The following is a 23,093-nucleotide window of genomic DNA, read 5'->3' as shown; positions in this document are numbered from 1 at the left end:
AAATTGAGGAGTGTTAGTTTCTCTCATGCTAATGATGAGGTGTAATTTTAAAACATCACATTCACATGCATATATGGTGCACACATACATAATTAGTATATTTACAAAGCACTGTTACAGAACCTTCAAACTTGGTAGTTCTATTAACCCTTAAAGGGAAAGCTGGAGTTCAGATCATTTAAGTACAATGGAATGTGCTCCTTTTCCATTACATTCACCCAGCATCCATGGTTTGGAAAGAGACCTTCAAAAAAGTTAAGTACATTTTTTTCTGAAGAACTGCTGCAGTCTGTTCCATATTTATCTACTTCTGTAGTTTTAATTACAAAATAAGCACTAGCTATTACAAGGAATAACTACACCAGCCAAAAAGATTTTTATAATCTGAGAGAAATGCTCCCATATTGACTCTGCTAAGAGAAACAACTCCCCTTTCCTTGATTATAAAGAAGGAAGACAGATGGCTTCTTGTTTAAGACTATAATTTTACTTTCAGACTCCTCCCTCAGTTAAAAACAAGATGTACTTTGAGGCTTTGAGGGAAAATTTCAAGGGAATGTTTTTTATTCCTGGCTGTATTGAATAATTCAACAAACCTTTGAGATTGCTGAGGGAGATACAAAGGAGAAAATGTTTTCCCTTGCTCTCAGGGAGTTTGCAATCTAATTGTGCAGAATTGGAACTAAAGCCATTGAGGTTTTATTTTTTTTCTCTTCTCTTTAATGACCTAATGTTACCGGTAACACACTTAGGATTCACCACCCCAGCAGCATGATGGACTTTCCGATGAAACTGAAAGAGAACTTAGGGAGAATGTAGAGGAAAAATTAATGATCTCAAGCGGGACTTCTTGAGTGCTTACTGATGTTATTTAATCTTGACAACCTTTTGAGGTCATCTGTATTATTCGTGTTTCACAAAGGAGGAGAACGAGGTTAAGTGATTCATCCAGCTACAGACCAAGGAAATGATACTGGGACGCACCAATTAGGAATTCTTCTACGGCTTTTTCTTTGGCTGTTTCCATCTTTATTTGCTTACATTTCCTTTCCAAAGCCCATTTAGGCCAGCTTACTTCTGTGCTACTTTCCCCCCTTTAGACTGTAGTTTTAATCCTTAAAACTTGCTGCCTGTTATTTGGTCATGCCTTCCAGAGTCTCATTCCTGCATTTTTGCAAATTAACTTTTTCCTCTTTTAACTGATTTTGTCTTTGAGAAGTTCTTTGACAGGATGAAACGTAAAAGGCTTATAACAGTGCTTGGTTCCGATGGTTCTCTTATTATTAACCACGATGTTTATTCCTGCCATCTAGTAACTGTTCTCATCTCACATTATTTCCCAAGGACTCCTTTGGGGCTGCAAGTCTCTTGAAGGTGGTGACCACGTCTGCTATACTTGGTGCCACCCTACAGGAACAACAGGGACTTGTAAGAGAGCAGAGACTTGTCTCTTTTGCTCGCCTCTTTATTCCCAGTGCCTACAAGTTACTGGAACATAGTATGTCCTCAGTACATTTCAAAAATATGCATGAATTAATACTCGATTGTTGTCTGCATAAGAAAACTTAGTGCAGATCCAATATGGCTCTGAGTTGAGAGACCCCGAGAACTTTCTGTCTTTACAACAATTTTGACCTTGGTCCCCTTCAAGGCTCAGTTTTCACAACAGCAAAATGGGGCCACTAGCAACAGATGCTCGTTCCCCGCGGTCTTCTATCACGTATTCCTTCTTCAGGGAAGGTTTATTGTGTACGCTTTCCTCTGGATTTAAAAAGCTGCCGTCGGAGCAGGAAGAAGCCATTGGGGAGGTCGCGCTGCGCTCCTAGCGGGGACAGCGAGCGCCGCCGCGTGCCTCGCCGGCGTCTCCCGGGTCCGGAAACGACCCGGCCCCGTTACCGCGGAGAGCCTGCCCAGCCCTCGGGCGCCTCAGCCTCGGACCCCCCGCCCCCCACTCGCCCAGAGGCAGCGCTCCGCCTCGGTGCCACCGCGAAATGGGATCGGCACCGCGCAGGCTCCGACGCGCGCCAAAGGGCCCGGCCTCGTTTTGGCCGCCGCCGCTCGGCCGCCCGCGCGGCGCTGCACTGGGGGCGGGGAGTCTGATGGGAGACGCGCGAGGCGCTGAGGAGGCGGCGGCCCGGGAGAGGGAGCGGGAGAGGGACTGGGCGCGGGAGGCGGGAGGCGGGGGACAGGGGGAGGCGCCGCCGCCGCCCGCCCCTTTCCGCCGGGGAGCAGCTGCAGCAGCAGGAGCGGAGCCGGAGCCGCGCAGCCGCCGCCGCCGCCGCCACCGCCGCCGCCGTGGGATGTGGCCGGCGTCCGCCCCGAGCCGCGCCGCCTCCTGAGTGCCCGCCGCCGTCCGAGCCGCTGCCGCCGCCGCCGAGCCGTGCGGGGCCAGGCCGCGCCCTCCCCGGGCGCCCGCCGGCTCGCATGCCGAGGGGCTCCGGGGCGTAGCTGCGCGCCCGGCGCCGCCTCCGGGCTCCCCCGGCCCCGCCATGGGCTGCTGCAGCTCCGCCTCCTCCGCCGCGCAGGTGAGGGGCTCCCGCCTCCCGGCCGCCCGCCCGGATGCCTCCCCCGCGCCGCCGCGGCGCCCGCCGCCCGCAGCCCCGCGCTGCCCGCGTCCCTCCCTCCAGCCCACCTGCACTCCGGAGCCCCTGCCTCTGCCGCGCGCCTGTCCCGCAGGTGCCCCCGCGCCGGCTCCGCGGCTGCCGGCCCCCGGGGCACCCTGAGCCCCTTTTCTCCCCATCCCCACTGGGCCTCCACCTCCCAGTCACACCTGAGCGGCCCGCCCCGCCCGCCTGCAGGTAGAGGCTACGCGGGCGCCTCCTCTCTGGCCCAGGTGGCAACCCCCGTCCCTCGCCTTCCCGGCCTCGCCCGCCTCTTCCCAGCTCGGTGGAGTCTCCTCGCTCCCCACCCGCCGAGTGTTTTCGGTGCCCCCAGGAGGAGTGCCCCCAGCAGGGGCTCTTCACCCCTCTTCCACCTTAGTCCAGTTTCTGCTCCATTAGCTGTCCCTTTTCTCTTACTCGCCGCCCCCCGAACGGGTTCAGGTGTCTCCGCGGGTCCCGCAGCCCTTCCACGGCCCGCTTCCCCGAGGCCACTCGCCTGCCTCCCACCCCATCCCCCCTTTGTGCCTTGACCCCGGGCCCCGCGGCCTCTTTGCACACCGAGGCCCCTGCGGGAGCGCCGGGACTGGGCTGGGAAGCAGATTGGGCACCTGGTGGGTGACGGGAGCGTTACGGAAACTCCCTCTTTGTTGCCAGTGTAACAGGAGGAAGAGGTGCCGAATTTAGTTTGCTGTGGGCACTGGCTGAATCTTGTCGCCGAGGGCTGAGATGCAGAGATTTCTCCTAGCTTCCACCCTGCCCCCATCCAAATTTCGCCAACCTCCCTCTCTCTTGCGGATCCGAGCCCTTAACCTGGATGGAAATGTTTAGACAACTGTATAAGGATCAAATGTAATAAGACTTGACTGCCAGCCACTAATAACTGAGAGGACCTGTTTGTAAATTACCCAATTTAGTGGATTAGTGAGTGTATTTACAAATACGATAAAAAGCAATCAGGAATACTGCATCAAACTGTCTGGTGGGGGTGCATGAAAAATAGGTTCTGACAACGCCTGGGATGTAATCTCACAGTTTCATTAGCGCAGAATTTAACTGTGGTCTTCGATTTGTTTGTTTTGGTGGTGGTGGGGAGGGGGGGGGAGACAAGGGCTCTTGTTTTTAGAAATAAAGGCTGGTGGGTTCTTAGTGAAGAGAAATTCTAGTTTGGGGGGAAAAAACTCCTCCAGAGATCTAGCATCTGTGACAATGCCAGAGTGTTTTGCTGCTGCTAAATGACTATATATAACTCAGTTTTAAATAACCTGCATACTTGTTCTGAAAATCTGAGATCTGTTAGAAAATGACTAGAATTGCAGATGAATGGAGGACATTGATGTTTTATCAAGTATCCATCCTATTTGTCCAGTTCTTCTCTTTCTCTCTTTCTTTTTCTTTTCTCTTTCTTTCTTTCTTTCTTTCTTTCTTTCTTTCTTTTTTTTTTTTTGAGTGCTTACCTGTGGGGTTTTTTTCCCTGCTAAGATCATAGGCTGATTGGTTTAGTTAAACCCTCCTATTTTGTTAAAATAGCAAAGAAAAACTATATGTAATGGGTAGACCAGGGTTTTCATACTAACAAAGGTGTAAAATTACACAATAACTTTCAACTGGTTGGGGATTTTTTGGGTGGAGGGGGGATCAAGATAGGGGTTATTCATCTAACATTTACTTAAATGTTATTGTCATCGAAAAGGTACCTGTTATGTTTCCTTTCTTTTAGGAAATGGATAAATTTATACCCTCTTTTTATGGTGAAATACCTTTAAGGCAGGAAAGTATTGATAGTTTATGGATAGCTTGTTCAGTGCCTGAACAATTAAATTTGGGAGGGATGGACGCTGCACCAAAGCTGCTCTAATAACAGGTAGTGAGTGAGTCTTGGCACTTGTCTAGCTCCCTATCATACTTTTCAGGATGCTGTCACATGCGTTCTCTTTGCTTTTTCCTTCTCTTGGAGACCTCTTTCCTTAATGCCATGTTGTACAGACAAGACGCATGTCATGCACCCCAAGGGGTGCATTTTTTTCCCTGTGAATTCCTATAACCAACCAGCCCCTGCCAAATGCCTTTAAGTTCAGCTTTAGGGACTTGTTTTGTTCAGTGGAGCATTGAGGAGCAGATTTTGTGCCAAAGATATCTTGTTTCTTTCCTCATTTGAGATTTTGGCATCATTCTTCATTTTGAAATGTTACCAGTCTACTGACATTTTAGTGCTCCTTTCAGGAGCATCACCAGCTTTAGAGTAATAATGTATCCAATCAAAATAGGGAAGCAAAGTGAAACCTTCTCAGCCTGCACCCTCCACACCACTTTGAACCTCCCTTAGAAGCCTCGATTCTACTTTCAGGCAGAATATGTTTCTTTCATCCCTTCTGCTGGATTGTAAGCTTCTTGAGTAGAGGAATTACTTTTGTTTTCTTTATCTTTGTATCCACTGCAGTGTTCTCTATACCTTGTACATAATAGTTGCTCAGCAATAGTAAATGAATAGAATTATATACACAGATTTGAACATCTGGCTGCCAAGTAATATTGCATATGAACTGAGTCCTGATCCAAGTGTTGTTTTACTTTCATGGGCTGGTTGACCAATTCCTCCAAGCATCCTTTTTTCTAAGATCACTTTTGAATTGTTTAAGTTAAAATTCACCTGCTTTTCTTAGTGGTAGTGTCAGTTCACAAAATTCAGCAGGTTTTTCCTTTTTTCCTGGGTGCTTTGCTCAATGCTTATATTTCAATGGGAACAGTGGCTATAACATCTTAAAAGAGCTTGTCTGCAAACTTTAATGATAACCTGCAAGGCGCATCAAAACACTATGCTTTGAGGTGATCTGCATTTCAGTAGTAGCTTTTCTCAGTGGTATTGTCAGCAAAGTTAAAGCCCTGGCAGGTTTTATCAATGTAAATAGAGTGTGTTTTCTTTTTCTGGTAGAGATTCACTTTTGAAATAAATTTATTTTCGCTCATCTCTTGCTTTGGTGTACACTCTCTTAAGAGAGTTTATGGTCTTTCAAACTGTTTAATCTTTTGTAGTCTGTCCTGGTATTTTCATTTTCTTGGCAGTATCTAGATAGCATAATTTGCCACCAGAATAATTATCCTATTTTAGGATTTAGATCAAAGGAAATTGTCACATTCTATACTAGTATTTCATTGCTGAAGGGACAAATTATTGGCAAAATAATTTATGCTGTATTGGGTGTGTACACCTAAGAATCATAAGCGTGTCTAATGAGTCAGGGCTCTTATAGACTCTTAATTATATTTTGTTTTCTTTTTACTGACCACTGCAAGCTGTTTGCTAATATTGCTTGCTCAAAACAAGCCAACATATGATTGTTTTGCCTAAAAATCTCTTTGAAGGGAACATAAAAGTGAGATAGTCTTCTTGAGGGTTTTTTTTCCCAGCATTAATCCTCCCTAAGACTCTTAAAATTTATTCCCAACTCTCCATAATTCGTTTGTGCTGTTATATAACCTGACATAATTTCTACTCTTATAATGTTAAACTTCAAAGTTCACTTGTAAATCTTCAGATTTATTAAATGTTCTTTCCCATTGACAAACCAGTTTGAATGAAGGAAGCTTTTGAAAGATTACTTAGCAAATTGCCTTAAGTCTTTGTCGTTAATGGCTAGATCATTATTTCTCACAGCAGTGCTTTGGAGACCAGGAGATTTTGCAAGTACTCTGAAGTTCTCTGTCCTTCAGTTCTAACCTTAGAAATTGTGAGGAAAAAAAAATGGAGGACAATTTTCTGATTGAACAAACTGCCCTACCTGTCTGAGTTTAGGAGAAATTGTACTTGTCTACTGTCTTGTCCCATGGTCCTCAAATTGAGAGCTATACTGTCTTTTTAAAGCTTTGGTATCTTTTCTTGGGAGTAATGAAAAACAATCAAGTGGTTCACAAAAACTGGTTAACTTTTTAGTATGTTAACCGGTCCTTAACAGATTCTTAACAATACTGTAGTCTCCTGTCTGCTTTGTGGAATTTGAAGTCAGATGATAAAAATGAAATTTGGAGAATGTGGTTGGAATTACCAGCAGAGACTAAGTTTTTCCATTAAAATATGGCCAGCAAAGTAGATTTGCTCTGGCTGGAACAACAAAGTCATTGCACAAAGACAGTTTTGTGGGGGTTTTTTTGCTTTTTTTTTTTTTAACTTTTTCAGAATACCATGCTGTTAGCAGAGAAGATCAACCCTCAAAGTATGTAAATGAAAGTGTTAAAATTGTCTGGAAATAATGTAAAAATGTATTGCTGTTTTTCACAGCCATTTTCATATTTTAATTTCTATAGTAACTGAAGCTGATTTTTACTTCCATTTTACAGCTAAGGAAATTGAGCCTTGGAGATTGGGAAACTTGGCTGAAGCACAGAGCTTCTAAGTGATCCAAACTTCAACTCAGGTCTTCTGAATCTGAGTACTGTGCTATTCTTTGTGTTTACATGCATGCTTCCCAAATATTAAATTGCAGCTCACTTGATCTTTAGAAAAGGTCCACTCAATAAAATTTTGAATGAAGGAATTTCCAAGTTAAATTCATGCCATTATTTTGAACTTTCAAAGTTATTATCTAGGGAGCAACATAGTATAATATAGAAAATTTAGTTTAGTTAGAATATTCCCTTCCTTAACAAATACTATCACTCTTTGATGTGTTAATTCTATCATTAAAAATGTTATCGACTGGGGAAGATGATTATTTATAAAAATATATTGTATATTCCACTATTGGTAATTGGCTAATAGGTGTTTATTTTTGCCACCCCGTCGACCCAAAGGAGGAAAATATTTAATTTTATAACTTTGGGTCAGAGTTTTGGGACTCTGGGGGATATTATAGAAGAACTTGTCCTACTACCTCACTTTTCTGTTGACCTAAACTAGAATTGAGAGAGATGAAGTAGGTGAGGCAGAGAGATCGATACCTTATGAGGTAACTAGTACTAGAAACCTGTTTGGCCTCTTACTCTTTTGGTTTTTCTGTAGCACTGTTAATTCTGAATATCGTAAGCCTTCTTATCTTTGCATTTCTGGCTGCACATCGGAAGCATTGGAGAACTCTTAAAAAAACACTGATGCTGGGATCCCACCCCCAGAGATTCCAAGTTCATCATCCCAGAGGGCTGCATGCACATCAGAATTTTTTAAAGTTCCCTTGGTGTAGAAAGTGGAAACCTGAATCATGTAGGGAGCTTGCCTTTCATTAGCTCATGTCTAGTTGTGACATCTCGCCTCTTTAACCTTCTAAACCCCACTGCCAGCTCTCTAATCCAAGCCTCTGTCATCTCTGGCCAGAACCTTGCTTACAGGTCTCCCTCTATTCATTCATACTCTCTTCTAATTTCTCTTTATACTGCTAAGTGATCTTTAAAAAATACAAAGCTGATGTGTCCTAGTTGAAATGCTTTAGTGGTTTCTGACTGCTCTTAGGACAAAGACCAGAATCCCAGACCCTAGCCAGCAAGAATAGCCCTCGTGTGGGCTATTCTCTGTCTCTCTCCAGCATCATCTCATGCCATATTTCTCAGTCTTTGTGTTTTAACCTCACAGATTCTTCCGTCAATTGTATTCCTTCTTTTAGGGCTTTTGGACATGCTGTTCATTTGTTTAGAAGGCATCTTTGCTTTTCTCCCTGCCTTTGGCCGGCTACTACTTATCCTTTAAATTTCAGCCTCAAAGTCCCTTCATTGGAAAGGCCTCCTTGATCATTCAAACCAGGCCATGTCTCTTCATGAAACTCTCACAGCCTTATGTATTTTCTATTTGAGTACATAAAGCAATAAACAAATAATTACATAGTTAATATTAATGTCTAAACCAGGAGTTGGTAAAACTATATAGCCCATTTCTCATCAGCTACCTGTTTTTTATATGGCTTGCAAGCTTAGAATGCTAAAAAATGGTGTCTGTATTTTTTTAATGGTTGAAAAAAATCAGAACACTATTGCATGAGTTTCATAAAATTTATAGTAAATTTGAATTTTATTGTCTACAAATAAAATGTTTATTGGGACATAAACACACCCACTCATGTACATATGAGGGGGGACCCCCCAAAAGTGGAATTATCTTCTGCAGGGTAGGCCCCCTGTAGTACAGGCTTTGCCCACTAGGTGAGTGTTCTAGGAACCCATCTGTACCACTGTACCGGCTGGCATTGTTGTGAGAAGCTGTGTTCGGCTTCAGTGAATTTTCCTGAGGTTTTTCAACGCACTTGCCCATTTGTTGATGGGTGATTTATGAGTGCACCTGCCCACACTGCACTGAGTGTTCAGCAGTTTTTGACCAAAAAATGGTGTGATCCCTGCACCCTGCCCTCCCTCTTCACGTAATATCGCCCCTCATGACTTTTTCTTGTTTTCCCAGATGAAGAAAGTCCTCAAAAGGGTAAGTTTTGCCAGTGTGGAAGAGGCGAAACAAAAAATGGCAGGAGCACTAAAAGGCATCAAAATCGAGTGGAAAAATGTCTCAATAGGTGTATTGCATCAAATGGAGAGTAGTTAGAAGGTGACTGGAGTTTAAACATGTAAGAAGAAAAACACAATTTTTAGTAAATATATTCCAGGGTTTTTGGGGTCCCACTTCGTATTGTCTACAGCTGCTTTTATGCTACAAAGGCAGAGTCGAGTAGTTAGTTGTGAGAGACACCTTATGACCTACAAGCATAACTGTTTACAGATAAAGTTTGCTGACCCCTGGTCTAGAGTCAGCTGGTAATGACAGACCACATCTGCTTTGTTCATTGCTGTTATTCTCTGTGCTTAGCTGTATCTGTTATATGATGAGTGCTCATGCAGTATTTGAACAAATTCACATCTGTGGATGGATGTGGGTGAGCTTTTTTACCTTAGCAGTTCTGCTGTTTTAAAATTCAATACAGATTTTTTTTAAAGGACAAATACTTTAGAAGATTCCGAACAGAATTTTCACCAGCAATCTTAAGCAGCTTATATGTTGCAGGTATATACCTCATGTATGAAGCAAGTATACTTACTGAGGTATTAGTTACTGGGTCTAGGTGGATGGGAAAAAACCAGGTGGATGGGTCCAATAATGGGCCATTTGGATTTATAGTGCTTGTGTTTTTATAGCAGGTGCAAATGGATGGGACCTTATGTGTACAGTTATAAAGAAAAAGTGTTTCAGCCCCGGAAAAGCTTCAGTCATTGAAGAGGCATTTTTACCTGTACTGTAGGAACTCACTCAGTGAAAATGGTTAGAGTTTCTGGCACAGTGATAATTCTTCCCTTTTAGTACTGTTTGTTTTCTCATTTATTTGGAATATAGCATAGCATAATGTTCCAATGCGTTGTATCAAACTTAGTACTTTTTTAAGAGATGATTTTTGAAAGAGATTTGCATTTTTTTAATGTCTTAATATACTCAATGGGGTTGTGTGTGTTAGTTTTTTCCCCCCCTTGGTGGACTTCTACGTGATTTCTTATCAGTCATATCATGGATTCATTTAACAAATATTTAATTGTTAAACCACTATAATTTATTTTTTTGGTGAAAGTAATATTCTTTTAGCTGCTCTCTGCAACATCCCATAACCAAATGTTTAGACATTAATTTAGTAAGGAAACTCTTGAAAGTTATTTTCATTCTAATTTTTAAGGTTGCCAGACAGTTATCCGGAAATTGTTAAACAAAAGTATTTGATTTCTGGATACATGTTTATTATGTAAAATAAGGAAAATAGCAAAAAGATGGAAAAATTCAAAATAGTGGTTACTTAAGATGTTCCAATAGCAATGAAGGTATTAAAGCTTGCTTTTCTTTTCTTTTTTATTTTTTTTTTTGTAGAATTGTAATCTTGTAAGATTTTTTTCATTATGAAGCACTTAGGATGAATTCAATTGTAAGAAAGAAAGAAAAAAACCCTTAAGTCTAAATAGCTAAAACCTTAGGGAAAATTTATTACCTCATGTACGTTGAGAGGTAGGGTGGCTTCCAGGTTGGTTAGTGACTTAGTGATGTCAACAAGGACCTGAGTTCTCTTTTTGTCACTTTCAAGAAGGTAGCTTTTTCTCCTTTAGCTCTCCCTTTATGATCACAAGATGGATATGGTTCTTCTAACCCGTCTTCTGCTGAGCTGACAAACTCCCGTGGTTTCCCTTTAATGGAGTTAGGGAGGGCTGCATACTCATCCCTAAACAGTTTCTAGGAGGGGGAGGCAAAGGGCCTCTGAATTGCCTTAGAATAACCAGGATTTTCCTTTGATTCCTGTGGAGGGCAGAGCAACACAGGAACAAAAATAGGATCCGGTGACTGGGTAGTCAGCCAATAGTATCTGCTACATAGTTTTGCCATTTTCTTCTGCTTTTAAATCACACTTCTATAGTGTTTCCTAACATTTTGCTGATAGCTCCATTATAAAACTTGTCACAGTTCATAGTTGAAAGTCACACAATTATCTTCCTGTTCCCCCAGTGATACTGCTCAGCCGCTGCTGAGCCCTTTCTCTTTTCCCCACCCCCACTGCCTCTTCCATTCTGAGGCAAGGGTAGCTTCAGGATAAAGAGGAGCATTTATGGTTGGAATAATGGTTACGTAGTTAATTAGTATTCCCACACACAATGGGCCCCAAGAGAACCTTGAAGGGGTCAGTATAACCTTTTCCCTCTGGTTCCCTCAATTTACCTTTTTGGTTTTTTGTTTTTTTTTTTACCTCTTCTGACTTTTCACTTCTGTGTGTATTTATCTTTGTTTGATTCTCATTTTCTCCTCCTTTCCCCTAAAATACTCTTTTTCCTTCCTTTCCTTCCCACCCTGATACACTTAAAGAGCCATAAATTACTGAGTGGAATGTACTATAATAGAGAAAGAAAAAGTGCATTTTCCCCTCATATTTATTTATTCTTTTACGTAAGCAATAATAAAACTGAAAATTCACATTACTATTTAGAATATTTATGATGTAAAGAGCTCTCAGTATAAAAATTGCATCTCTGCAACAAATAGCTAATTTACAGAAGGGGAAATAGTAAGCTAACATTCAAATATGTTCAGTCTTGCTGATAATCAGATTAACTCAATTTAAAGCCCAATCAGATTAACTCAATTTAAAGCCCAGAGACACCCTTTACATCTGTAACTTTGGTAAGAGTTAACAGAATGATCATTCATTGCTCATGTGGTTTCGACTCGAGCGCACTTTATCGACTTGCTGAATGAGCTGGAATGACCCTGCCGGGACACTGAGGGCAGGCTCTGCAAGCCATGTAAAGTTAGCGCCCTTCAGGAGGCCAGCAGGGTAGCTGCTCTCTGTGCAAGAATCTTTCCATGTGGCATTACTTGTAAAAGCGAAAGAGTTTAATTTTAAACATAATGGTTTCTGGTGTGAAATTTCTTAAAATAAAATTTAATTGAATTTAGTCTATTATATGTGTCTCATTTCGCCATCATCCCCAACTAAATGATCCTCCCTTAATGGACCCGCTCTCCTTACAGGAAATCCTTTCCCCACTGTTGTGCTGAAGGGCTCCTAGAATTCCGAGAACTGAACACCATCTCGTGCCGGCAGGAGTATGTGCTGTATAGCCAGACTCTTGAGATTTTGAATCTCAGCTCTGTCACCAGCTGGGTTATTTGGGCCAAATCCTTTAACCTTTGCTGCCTCAGTTTCCCCAGCTCTAAAATGGGAACAGTGACATAACCTACCCCATAGGCTTGTAGCAAACTGTACAACCCATGAAGACATCTCAGACATTACCATACTAATATAAACTAAATTTCTTGGATGTCTTCATAGTCATTCATCCTTCCCTAAAAACAAACAAACAAACAAACAAAAAACATAATTGGGATTTGGAAAAGGGGCCCTGACATGTTGTGTGAGGACGATGAGTGCTATGGGTGAAATAAATAGCAATAATAAGGACAGGCTCAATTGGGCGGTTAGGAGTTCAGGGAACAGGGAAACCAAGAAGGAGGGACTGGCTGGAGAGTAAGCTTCATGGAAACGACTCTTGATCTGGCCTTGAAGCAGGGGGTTAGAAAGAATGGGATATAGGGGGGTTTTAGCAGAAAGCAGGGAGAAGAGCACATACCACCAAAAGGAGCAGTTAGAGCAAAGGCAAGGAAGGCTTTAACTTAATGTCAGTGTCAAAAGTAGTTCTAGGCAGAACAGAGATGTTCCGCGTAGGGAAGGCATTGATATTTGAAGGGGAGGGAAACAGGCTGATGAGAATGATTTAAGGGAGGTTCATCTGACGGCGTTGTCTGTGCGGGAAGTGGTAACAGAAGCGACCTGGGCAGTTCACTGACTGGAACCGAAGAGTGTAAATGAGAAACAGAAGAGACATTATAGAGTTGAAGTAGGACAGACTTTTCTGACTTAATCTGGATGTGTGGGATGAAGGAGAGGGATAAAAGCAGTTTAGGATGTCCTACAATTGGAGAAAGTTATAATAATTGAGACATGGAAGTTGAAATGGAGACTGGTATCTGGGAAGGAGAAGATGAATTCAGGTTTATAGAGACTGAGTTTGAGGTGATCTTGACATTAATGCCTCCATGCAGCAATTTCCCATAGGCACCTGAAGGCCCAGTACAAGATTTCAGAAAATGCTTTAGGTTCTGTGCGTAGGGGACCTGGTTTTAAGGATGGGTAGTCCCGGAGGGGAAGGAAAGGACATGAAATAGAGCAAACAACTAGGGAGTAGTGGTGACCAATCGGGGTTCCCTGCGCCCATTTCCCTACTTGTTTGCTCTCATATAATTTTATTCTTGCAACTCAGGTGGGTACCAGTGTCATTTCCATTTTACAGATTAGGAAACAGCCTCTGAAAGTTTTGCTAACTTGACCAAGGTTCCCCGTTTAGTGTAAAGCCAAAACCGTTGAAAGCCTGTCATTTCCTGCTGCACTGCAATGCCCTTCTCTCTGCTGTACTGAGAACTACTATATTCAAGTAGGATATTAAATGTACCTAGATATCGCTTCTCTGTCACATGCATTCAGAGGTTGTGGGTATACCATCTACTCTCACTTTAAAGAGTATATGTATGTGTGCATATGTATATATGTGTAGGGGGGCGTTGGTTTTAAATCAGTGCACCTCAAACTAGAGGTCCAAGTGTGGAAATTCGGAGCAGAGTCTGTGTAAGCAGTGGTTATATGCTTCAGACGCAGGACCCTCAACCACTGTGCATTTCCTCTTGAGCCTTTCTGCATTTTCTCTAAGAACTGAAGTCTGAAGAAATTTATTATGGCAATAAGTTTACTCAATGTGACTACTGTCGTGTCCTTTCCCCTTAGCTCAGATTCTTGAGACTACAGTTTTAAATAAAGAATGTATGTATATATTTAGTCAGTCTTTGGAGATCCATGGTCTCTGAAAGCGTTAATATAATTGATATTAACGTCATTTAATAATGAATACCAATGAGGCCCTGGAGAGCTGTTAGGAGAGGAAAGGGTGAAGAAAATGGCCATAGCGATGTTGACTAGCACAGATGATTAGCATGCACATTAGGATTAAATATGAAGGCAGCGATTTTTCACCACCAGGGCAAAAACGGGATTTTTTTTTTTAAACTGCACTTTAAAAATTCAGCATATTTATAAGCATTTTATTCCTTGCTTGTTAGGCCCTGAAGCTTTTCACATCTTTTTTGCATGTGATTTTTGTATTTTCATGACAGTTCTAAAAACATCAAGTGTTGTAAAAACAATTCTAAAGACATCAAGTTTTAAGTCTAGCATATTAAATATGTTTTGAAGCTAGCCGTACATTTACATCAAGAAAAACATTTTGGATTTCAGTTAGAAAGGATTGGAAATCATACTTTTAATAAGACATCTCCTTTTAAAATTGAATGCAATTCTAGTATTGATGATAGTTTTTAAAAGTTTATAGTTTAATCTGAGAAAGTAAGCCAAGATCAAGTGGAGACCCATGTTTCTGTTGTAGTGACCAGCGAACAGAAGCAGGGAGCCTCCCGGGGAAGGAACCCTTTCCCAGGACCTGCTGCTTACCGGGCTCTATACTTAGGGGTGGTGGTCCACACGCCATCCCCTGTAAGGATACAGATGTTCTTACGTAAGATACCTTAATCAGTGTTTCCTCAAGAGTAAGAGGTTTCCCCAAGGAGGTGCTCCCAAAGCACCAGGACGCCCCTCCAAGACGATCCTCCAAAAAAGGGATCCTCCAAAATTTTCTCAAAAATTTGAGAAGTTCCTGCTCATTCCATACCCCTTAACCAACACCTCCCACACACCTTCCCTTTCTCTCCCCTTAGAGTCACTGTGCCTATTAGCATATTAAAGGCTCTTTGCTCCTTATCCTTACCTCCAGGAAACCAATTTAACTTTGCTTAACTGGGCTTCATTGAACTTAATTTGTCCTTAATTTTTTTTCATTATATTTTGAACTATTCTTCTGCAGAACACATTTTGAGAAACAGTGCTTGAAATATTCCTTTTCAATTACATTCTTTTAAGTGACAACAAAAATGAGCATGGTAGCAACAAGAATGTTATCGGATCAGATAATGCATAGGTTGGAAGCACTCTATGCAGACCTGAAACAGAACTTCAACATGGTCTTTAAAATATTGACAAAATAATGTCAATAAATTTCAAGTCACTCAAATATATAATGATAATTTAAACATTTCATGTGAATTGTTTCTCGGCTTAGTAGTTTGAGATCTCCAGGAAGTCAGGGAAGAGTAAGAGGTTTACAGAAGGATCCTTCGCTTTTGAAACTTCAGAATCCGAACTGCTGAGAGGCCAGCTGGGCCAACAGCAAGAGGGAACCAGCCATCTGTGCTGAGGGGGTTTCCTCCTTCCTCTGGGTCTGTGGCAGAGACACCAGGGGGTCTTGTATTATTGTTTAGCTCTACAAGTAGCCATTCAGAGACAGGACCTGCTGATTGAATGCTGGCTTTCTTTTATTGGAGAAAGAATTGAGGACAGAGATGATGTTACATGGGCTAAGCAAATAGTAGATCCTCAATAAGTGTTGATTGAATAAATGTGGTGGGTGGATGGGGCATTCAGAGACTAAAATTTTAGTTTATGATGCTAATGATACTTGTCAAAACCACTATTTTAAAACAAAAATGTGTCAGTGGAGTGCAATAGGAGTGAACCTGAAAATTAAAATTAGCAACTATTCCAAATGTTTCAAGTTAATTCTGCTGGTTTTGATCCTGACCATGGGGCAGTAGGAAGGCACTGCTAAGAAAAAGTACAAGAATCAAGAATGTTGACAGAATAAAGAGAAAAGTATTGGCCCATTGCATGTTTTGGTTCCGTTCAACAGGCTGCTAAGTACTGGATTCCACCAAAAATGAGACTTTCCTTCTTGAAGTCTGCACTCTATTAAGGGAGACCGTGCGGAGGGGAGGAGGGGCTTCCGCAGAGTGTCAGAGCACACACCTGAATCTCTGTCTTCAAGAGCCAAAAGTTATACTGGTTTACAGTATCTAAAACACTGTTAATTCTTGGTAGATGCTTAACTAATTTTTAAAACTAAGCGCTAAAAATACAAAAGCTCTCTAAAGGAACATAGACATTATTTTTGAGGTATGAGCTGTGTCTATACTTAAGTGGCAAGGATGGAGTTCAGCAAACTTTAGGATAAATATATTGTATCTGTAGGCATGACAGTATTTTATAACACCAAGTGAAAGAAAAAAAATCCTGTCCTTGAGTAGAAAATAATAAAGTTTCAGGAGACTATAGACAAGTCATATTGATTATTGAGGCAATCCCTTAGAAAAGATGGTACCTATACTATATGTAATTTTTTTTCATGTTGAAATGACCACCATTTAAGCGAAGGTGAGATTTTTGTTCTTTAATAATGCAGAATTCTAGATACTTTAAAGTGGAGCAAATCAAATGTATTATTTTGTTGTTCATGAATCTCTGGTGGCTCTCTTGCTGGTTATCTGCATCTGTGAACTGAGTCACAGATCTTTGCCCTTTCACCCTGCCTGGAAGCCCAGGTGCTCTTGTCATGGTCCCACAGTCTTACCTGACTGGATACTGTGACCTGTGTAATGTCCTATGGCCACTGAACCACAGGGTCCTGAGTGATTATTTACCTCATCTCTTACAACTACATCAGACCACCTTCTTGTTTCTCTTCCAGCTTTCTCTCACACATGCATTTTCTCCTCCACTCTTTAAGTATGTATACCTCATTTGCTTTCAAAAATATTTTAGATGATTTATAATCAAATGTAAATATACTTGAGACTTAAAATGAAAAATCAGAAGCTAAAAGGAGATGGAGGTGGGGTAGAAGGAAGAAGCACATGTGTCCTAAAGTGCCTGAGCTTCCTTACCTGCAAGCGTTTCTAGTCCTGCTATACTTTATACTGGTACTATTTCAACGAGATTATTACGGGGAATCCTTTCACAGAATCCCAGTCTGGCAAGGATTTAAGAAGCCTGCCATTCGACCCACCACTAAGGTATCACGACTACTAGGTAGATTTTATCTAGGCCCTGCTTAAATACCTCTGTCAGCAGAGAACTAACTGCTTGCTGAGACAGTTAAGTCTGTTTTCAGGTGGTTATTAGAATTTTTCTTTCTTTTTTTTTTTTTTTGCATAACTGAGCTCTGTGTTTAGGTAACTTTATTGTTGGTTCTTATTCTCCACCCATTAGCCAGATAAAATAGCTGAACAACTGAAGATAGAACAACTAAAATCAACCTTTAGTGCATGCCAAGTTTTGTGGGTGTGTGTATTTTAAACTTAAAACTCTGAGTTTATACAGCCATTTCTAAATGTCATGATTCCAGATCCTGTACTATTCTTATGCTTTGACTTAACTTTTATTTTTATCAAGGCTATACCTACATATATTTTAAAGACTCAAACATTTCTATTAGGAATGTTATTATTTTTTAAAAAAATTCCTCTCCCCCATTTATCCGAAGGAATCTAAAACACTAATTCAAAGGAATTTATGCACCTCTCCTGTTCATTGCAGTGTTATTTACAATGACCAAGATATGGAAACAGCCCAAGTGTCTATCGGTAGAATAGTGGATAAAAAAAAGCAGTGGGACTGTAAAAAAAGGAAATCTTACCCTTTGCAACCACATGGATGGACCTGGAGAATATTGTGCTAAGTGAAATAAGCCAGTCAGAGAAAGACAAGCATCATACGATTTTACTCATATGTGGAATCTTATGAACAAAATGAATAAGCGAAACAGAGATAGACTTGGAGATCAGGCTGACAGATATCAGGGAGGGGTGCCAGGTGGGGAATGTGGAGGAACTGAGCAAAAAAGGAGAAGACTCATGGACACAGACAACACTATAGTGGTTGCCAGGGGAAGCGGCAGTGGGGCGGTAGAAGAGGGTATGGGGGGATAAGAGGTGATGGGCAGAGACTTAACTTGGGGTGGTGCCCACACAATAGTGTACAAATGATGGGTTATAGAATTGTGCACCAGAAACCTGTATAATTTTGTTAACCAGTGTCACCCCAATAAATTCAATAAAAAGGAAAAAATGCCTCTCCCTCTGTTTTTTGTTTGTTTGTTTGTTTGTTTGTTTGTTTTTGGCTGCTCTGAGGCCATCACTTTTAAATCTTGAAACTGTAACTCTTTTGCTTTTTCCCTCTATGCCTAAACATGCCGCCCCCTGAGTCTTCAGTTTTTGGCATTAAGTTTGGCCTCCACTATGCAAGATGAAGATCGAGCTCTCTTTCAACACTACTATTTGTCCCTATGCCGTGTACATACTTTGTCCTATTTTTCTTCTGTGGATATATCACAATCTTGTTTGGATCAGTGTTCAGTCTTTATGACTATGTTAATGTTCTTATAGCTGAGCCATGTAATAGCTCATCATTCCTACATAATCTTATGTTGCTCTGGAGGTAACAGTTGCCTTGTTTTGCTGCTTACCTATTTTTCTGTATACTTATGATCAACTGACCTCTGAATTCTTGCCTAGTTGTGTGAATTTGCGTCAGCTCAGATACCTTAGATACTCTCAATTTCAATCTGTGAGTGAGTGCAATATCAATTTCAGTTTCTTGATGAGCTCTCTCCCACAGGTCTAATCTGGGCTGGCCCCTTTTCAGACCTGCTGCAAAGTTGTCAATTTGAGATCTCCCTTCACATCATACTGGGTATTCCCTTTGTCGTTATGTTGGCCAAGTCCTCTTGGTGCTCAGACATGTAACTTGTCTGGACCATCAGGGTGTGAACTCTTTCTTGGGAAACAGGAGAGGCAGTGTCTTACCTCTCCTGTTTCCAGATGAGATCGGGCGCATTCAGGGTGGTATGGCCATAGACTGTGTTTCCAAAACACTGCACTGGTCTACCATGTAGAAGACATCCTGTAAATGCTTGAGTAAGCTTGTTTATTTGCAACAGTGTAGGGTTCTTTCTGAATTCCATCACCTATTCCGGCTTCACTACAATTCATTCAGACCAATGTTGAGTCTCATCTGAATAAATTTTGGTGATACTTGCATGGATATGCTTTCTTACTTCTGTTTGAAGTGTCAAGATTTATTGAAAAAAAGGTTTTTAAGAGTACTTGCTAGTGTTCCAAGCATTATGCTGGGCTTTGGAAAAATCAACGTATGAGACAGAGCCTGCTCTCATGGAGCTCACAGCTGAGTCATGTAATATTTCAATATTCCTACATAATCTTTTCTTGCTCTAGAGATAACAGTTGTCTTGTTTTGCTGTTTACCTATTTTTCCATGTTCTTATGACTGACTGACCTCTAAATTCTTGCCTAGTTGTGTGCATTTCTTTGAGTCAGCTCAGATACCTTAGGTCCTCTTTTAATTTCAGTGTGTGTGTGTGTGTAGGAGAGGACTGAGAAATGCTAACAGTGAAGTTTTGTGCACGACCCATCCCAGGCACGTTACAGTGACAGTGAAGTCCATCCATGTGGTGCTTCCCTTTTTTCCAAAAATTTTCTCCTAGAACTGCCCCTAGTCTTTCTTTACATGTCATATGTGACACATGCCAATTTTACTGCCACCACCCTAGTTCAAGTCACTGTTGTCTTGTGTTGAGATGTCTGCCGTCTTTCTTCCACACAGCAGCCTGAGTGACCAAAAAACTAACTCAGATTGCATCTCCTGTGAGCTTAGAGCCCTCCAGTAACTTTCATCACACTTAAATATAATGTCCAGACTTTCTCTCCGCCTTAATCGATCTGTGTTGACCTCTTCGCCTCCCCTCCTACCATTGTTTTCATTCCTGATATTCTGGTGGAGTTCAGTGTTTCAAACGTGTCGAGATTCTTCCTTGTCAGGCCCTTCTACCCTCTGATCTGTCAGACCTGCTCCCTCGGTTCTGAACAACCTTCTGCTCTAAGCCCTGTCATTTTCTCTTTCTTTACCTGGCTGTATTTTTCGGGCTGATCATCACCTGAAGTCACTGATGTATTTTTATTGCCTCTCTCCCTTCATAGGCTCCAGGAGCACCAGGATTTGTCTCTTGTGCCAATTGCTGTATCCCCACTGTTGGACTAGGGCCTGGCACCTGGAAGATGGTCAGCCAGTGTTCGTTGAATGAATGATGCATTACAGAATCAGTTTCACATCATTTCTCCTGCCTCCCGCTTTGTAGTTCAAAGCCCTTCTGTTCAGATAGGCCAGTTTCAGGACAAAGGCATTCTTCCAGACTTAGTAAGGCGCCCTCTGGTAGAGTTAAGTGCTTCACCTTTACAGTGTCTTAAACCTATAAAAAACTAAATTCTATTCTTTGATGCTGTCTGTGTAACCTGTAGTTAATTTTCCACATGCTTCTTAGTCCTGTTTGAATAATAGATAAAAAGACCCATTGTGGCTCTTAAGTCCTATGGTTCTATAATTCCTGGGTACATTTCTCAGATTTCTGCTGTTACTGTTTTGTTTTGTTTTGTTTTGTTTTGTGTTTGTTATTTCATAATCTTGACAGGCTTTCTTTCACGTCCTGGGTTCTTCTTGTCAGACCTTGTTAGGCCTGTTAATTTTCTGTGTAGCATGGCCTGGTGGCTTTATGGAAATTCTGACAAATCCTTAGTCTCATATTTATCCTATAGCCCCTCTTGTACAGACATTTTTGTTCTTTTCTTCTCCCTCTATATTCCCTGGTATCATTTTTTTTTCAACTGGGCATGGGAAAGGCTTTGTGGAGAAAAAGGAATGGGGTTTGTTCTTGAATGATGATTAATAACTTCAGCAGCACTTAGGTAAAGGAACTCTAGCCTTCAGGAATGGCATGAGCAAAAACATAGAAGTGTCAAATGCAAATGTGTTTGGTAGAGTGGTTTGGGTTGAATGGAGTATTTTTTTTAATCTATGATCTGGCTGGAAAGGTAGATTGTAGGCTTAAATCCTAGCCTCAGGATTATGTAGATTCTGTACTGCGGTCTCATAATATTTTTTGCATTTTTAGTATAAGAATTGTTTTGTTCTTTTTTTATATTGGCTAGTTGAAGATGAGGGCCTTTTAATTTTTTTCCTATCTTTAACAGCACCAATATTGCACATAACAGGTGTTAAATGTTGCATTGAATACAAGCATTTAGTCTTCCTAAGAATCTAGAAGGCCAGACTTTTCCTATTGAATTATTCTTAGTATATATATGTTATATATATAAAATACATATTATATATATAATACATTATATATATAAATAATCGTTCCTTATATGAATTTGCACTGTGGAGATTCATTTTTTGTCTTTGTATCTCCCACATCATGTTTTCCATTTATAATATGTGATTATTGCAACAAGCAGTGCTGGCATCAAGGAAAGAGGCCTGGGAGGTAGTTATTGTCCTCAGTATCTTTATCAAGTCCTCATTCTTTGATAGAAAAGTTAATATTTACATAATCTTCACGCACACCCTTCTAGTCAGAGAACTACCTCTGTGTCCCTCAAAGAAGAAAACCTAGAGTCACCATTAAGAACAACCTTATGTGTTACATATAACTGTCCTGTTTATAGATGAGAAAACCAATTCATGCAGGTTAAGGATTTAAGATTATTTAGCTGGTAAGCAAATGAGCTAGATTTGGAACAAAGGTCTTATGTTACCTTCTACCCTGTAGTTTTTAGGTATTCCAAATTCCACTTAAGGTTAATGAATGGCCTACTGGCCAATTGGAAAAAATGCAATTTGTATAGCATTGGCTAGTGCTTATGGGTATACCTCTCCAACTGCTGAGGGATGTAGGCAAATACAAAGCCTCCCATCTTTCTTGTGACACACGCAAGAAAAAGATAATAGAAAAATAAATATTTTATGTACCATGTTAAATACTATGTTAAAATAATTTCACTCAGCATGTTTTTTAATTTTCTTGCCTATTATTTTCAAAAGCAATGTAATTCTGGAAAGTGCTTTCTCCATTTGGCATAAACTATTGCTATTGACTGATAATTTTAATTAGAATTAACCAAAATTTATTTCTGGGACATATAGAGTTGATAAATTAGAGGTAGGGATGTTATTCCTTATTGTCAGCATGGTTAACATGTTGGTATGGACTGTGGAGATGAGTGGGCTACATTTTGTTTTCATTAATACTTGTCAGCTAGGTTTTTCCTTTTTTGTTTTTCAAGTTCTGATTGAACAGGTGCTCATTGATTTGAAAAATCTATATGTAAACTCAGGATGCTGGGCTCTTACACCTTCTCATGGTGGGTGATTTGTGTAAAATTGTAATTAAATGAATTTCATTCAAGCAACAGGAATCTCGAAGATGTGAGTCCACTGCTAAAAAGTGTTGTTCTGTGCATATTGTGTCATTCTTTACCTGCAGTCACAGAACAGTGATAATTTATACTGTCGCGTATATCAGTATCATAGTTCATTAACCAGTTCAATCTTGCTCTAAAATTACTGTTTTTGTTTTTTCCTCAACAGAATGTGCCTGGTTTCCCTGTCCCCCCACCCCCTGCTTGGTAATATTAACAGTAAACTATTTTTCCTGGCTCTGATGGTTGTTAGAGCTCAAGAAGTATTTTTGAGTTGTAAGGAACCCTTAGCCCTGTTGTCTTCGGCATTTTATCCACACCCACAGTCACACGTGAATGAATATGATAGTTCTCTAAGTTATTTCTTTACACATACAAATAAGTTTCACAGTGCTAAAGGAATACTGACACAGATGTTAGCGATAAAAATAGTGAATAAAGCTAATAAAGACAAAGGATATATCAGTAGGGCTTTGCTTATGCTCATTATAGCAAACTCTTATTCATGTATTCAGTAGATAAACCAGTAATTCTCATGTAACTGGGTGTTTCCCATAAGCAGTATGAAGCTTCCCCTTCTCCACTTTTATTCTATTTAGCAGTATTTCTTTTATACCAGCATTAGATTCAAAATTCCATCTGGACTCCACCCTCAGTTTATTCACCTGGCCTTTGCCCACTGACCAAGAATTGTACTGGAGACACACTTTTTGAATAAGCATCTTTACTCCTGCCTCACTGCTTTTTCCTATGATCTTTTCTGTGTTTGGAATTTTCTCCCTTCTGTCCAAATCTTG

The 23,093-nt window shown here is 40.9% G+C and overlaps 1 protein-coding gene across 3 annotated transcripts in view; it reads left to right on the top strand.

Annotated features, from left to right (window-relative positions):
* The first annotated feature begins 2,255 nt into the window (after window positions 1–2,255).
* The window catches only part of SLC44A1 (solute carrier family 44 member 1), a 168,246-nt gene continuing 147,408 nt past the window's right edge, over window positions 2,256–23,093 (top strand). For all 3 annotated transcript variants that reach the window (XM_054584588.1, XM_054584587.1, XM_054584586.1), the window contains exon 1: window positions 2,256–2,525. In XM_054584588.1, coding sequence (XP_054440563.1) covers window positions 2,490–2,525 — 36 coding nt within the window. In that variant the 5' untranslated portion in view covers window positions 2,256–2,489. The remainder of the gene's footprint in view (window positions 2,526–23,093) is intronic.

Source organism: Pteronotus mesoamericanus, unplaced genomic scaffold, assembly GCF_021234165.1.
Source record: "Pteronotus mesoamericanus isolate MK-2021 breed Mesoamerican mustached bat unplaced genomic scaffold, CSHL_Meso_final contig_78, whole genome shotgun sequence".
Classification (NCBI taxonomy): domain Eukaryota; kingdom Metazoa; phylum Chordata; class Mammalia; order Chiroptera; family Mormoopidae; genus Pteronotus; species Pteronotus mesoamericanus.
This window is presented reverse-complemented; position numbering and strand designations above follow the sequence as displayed.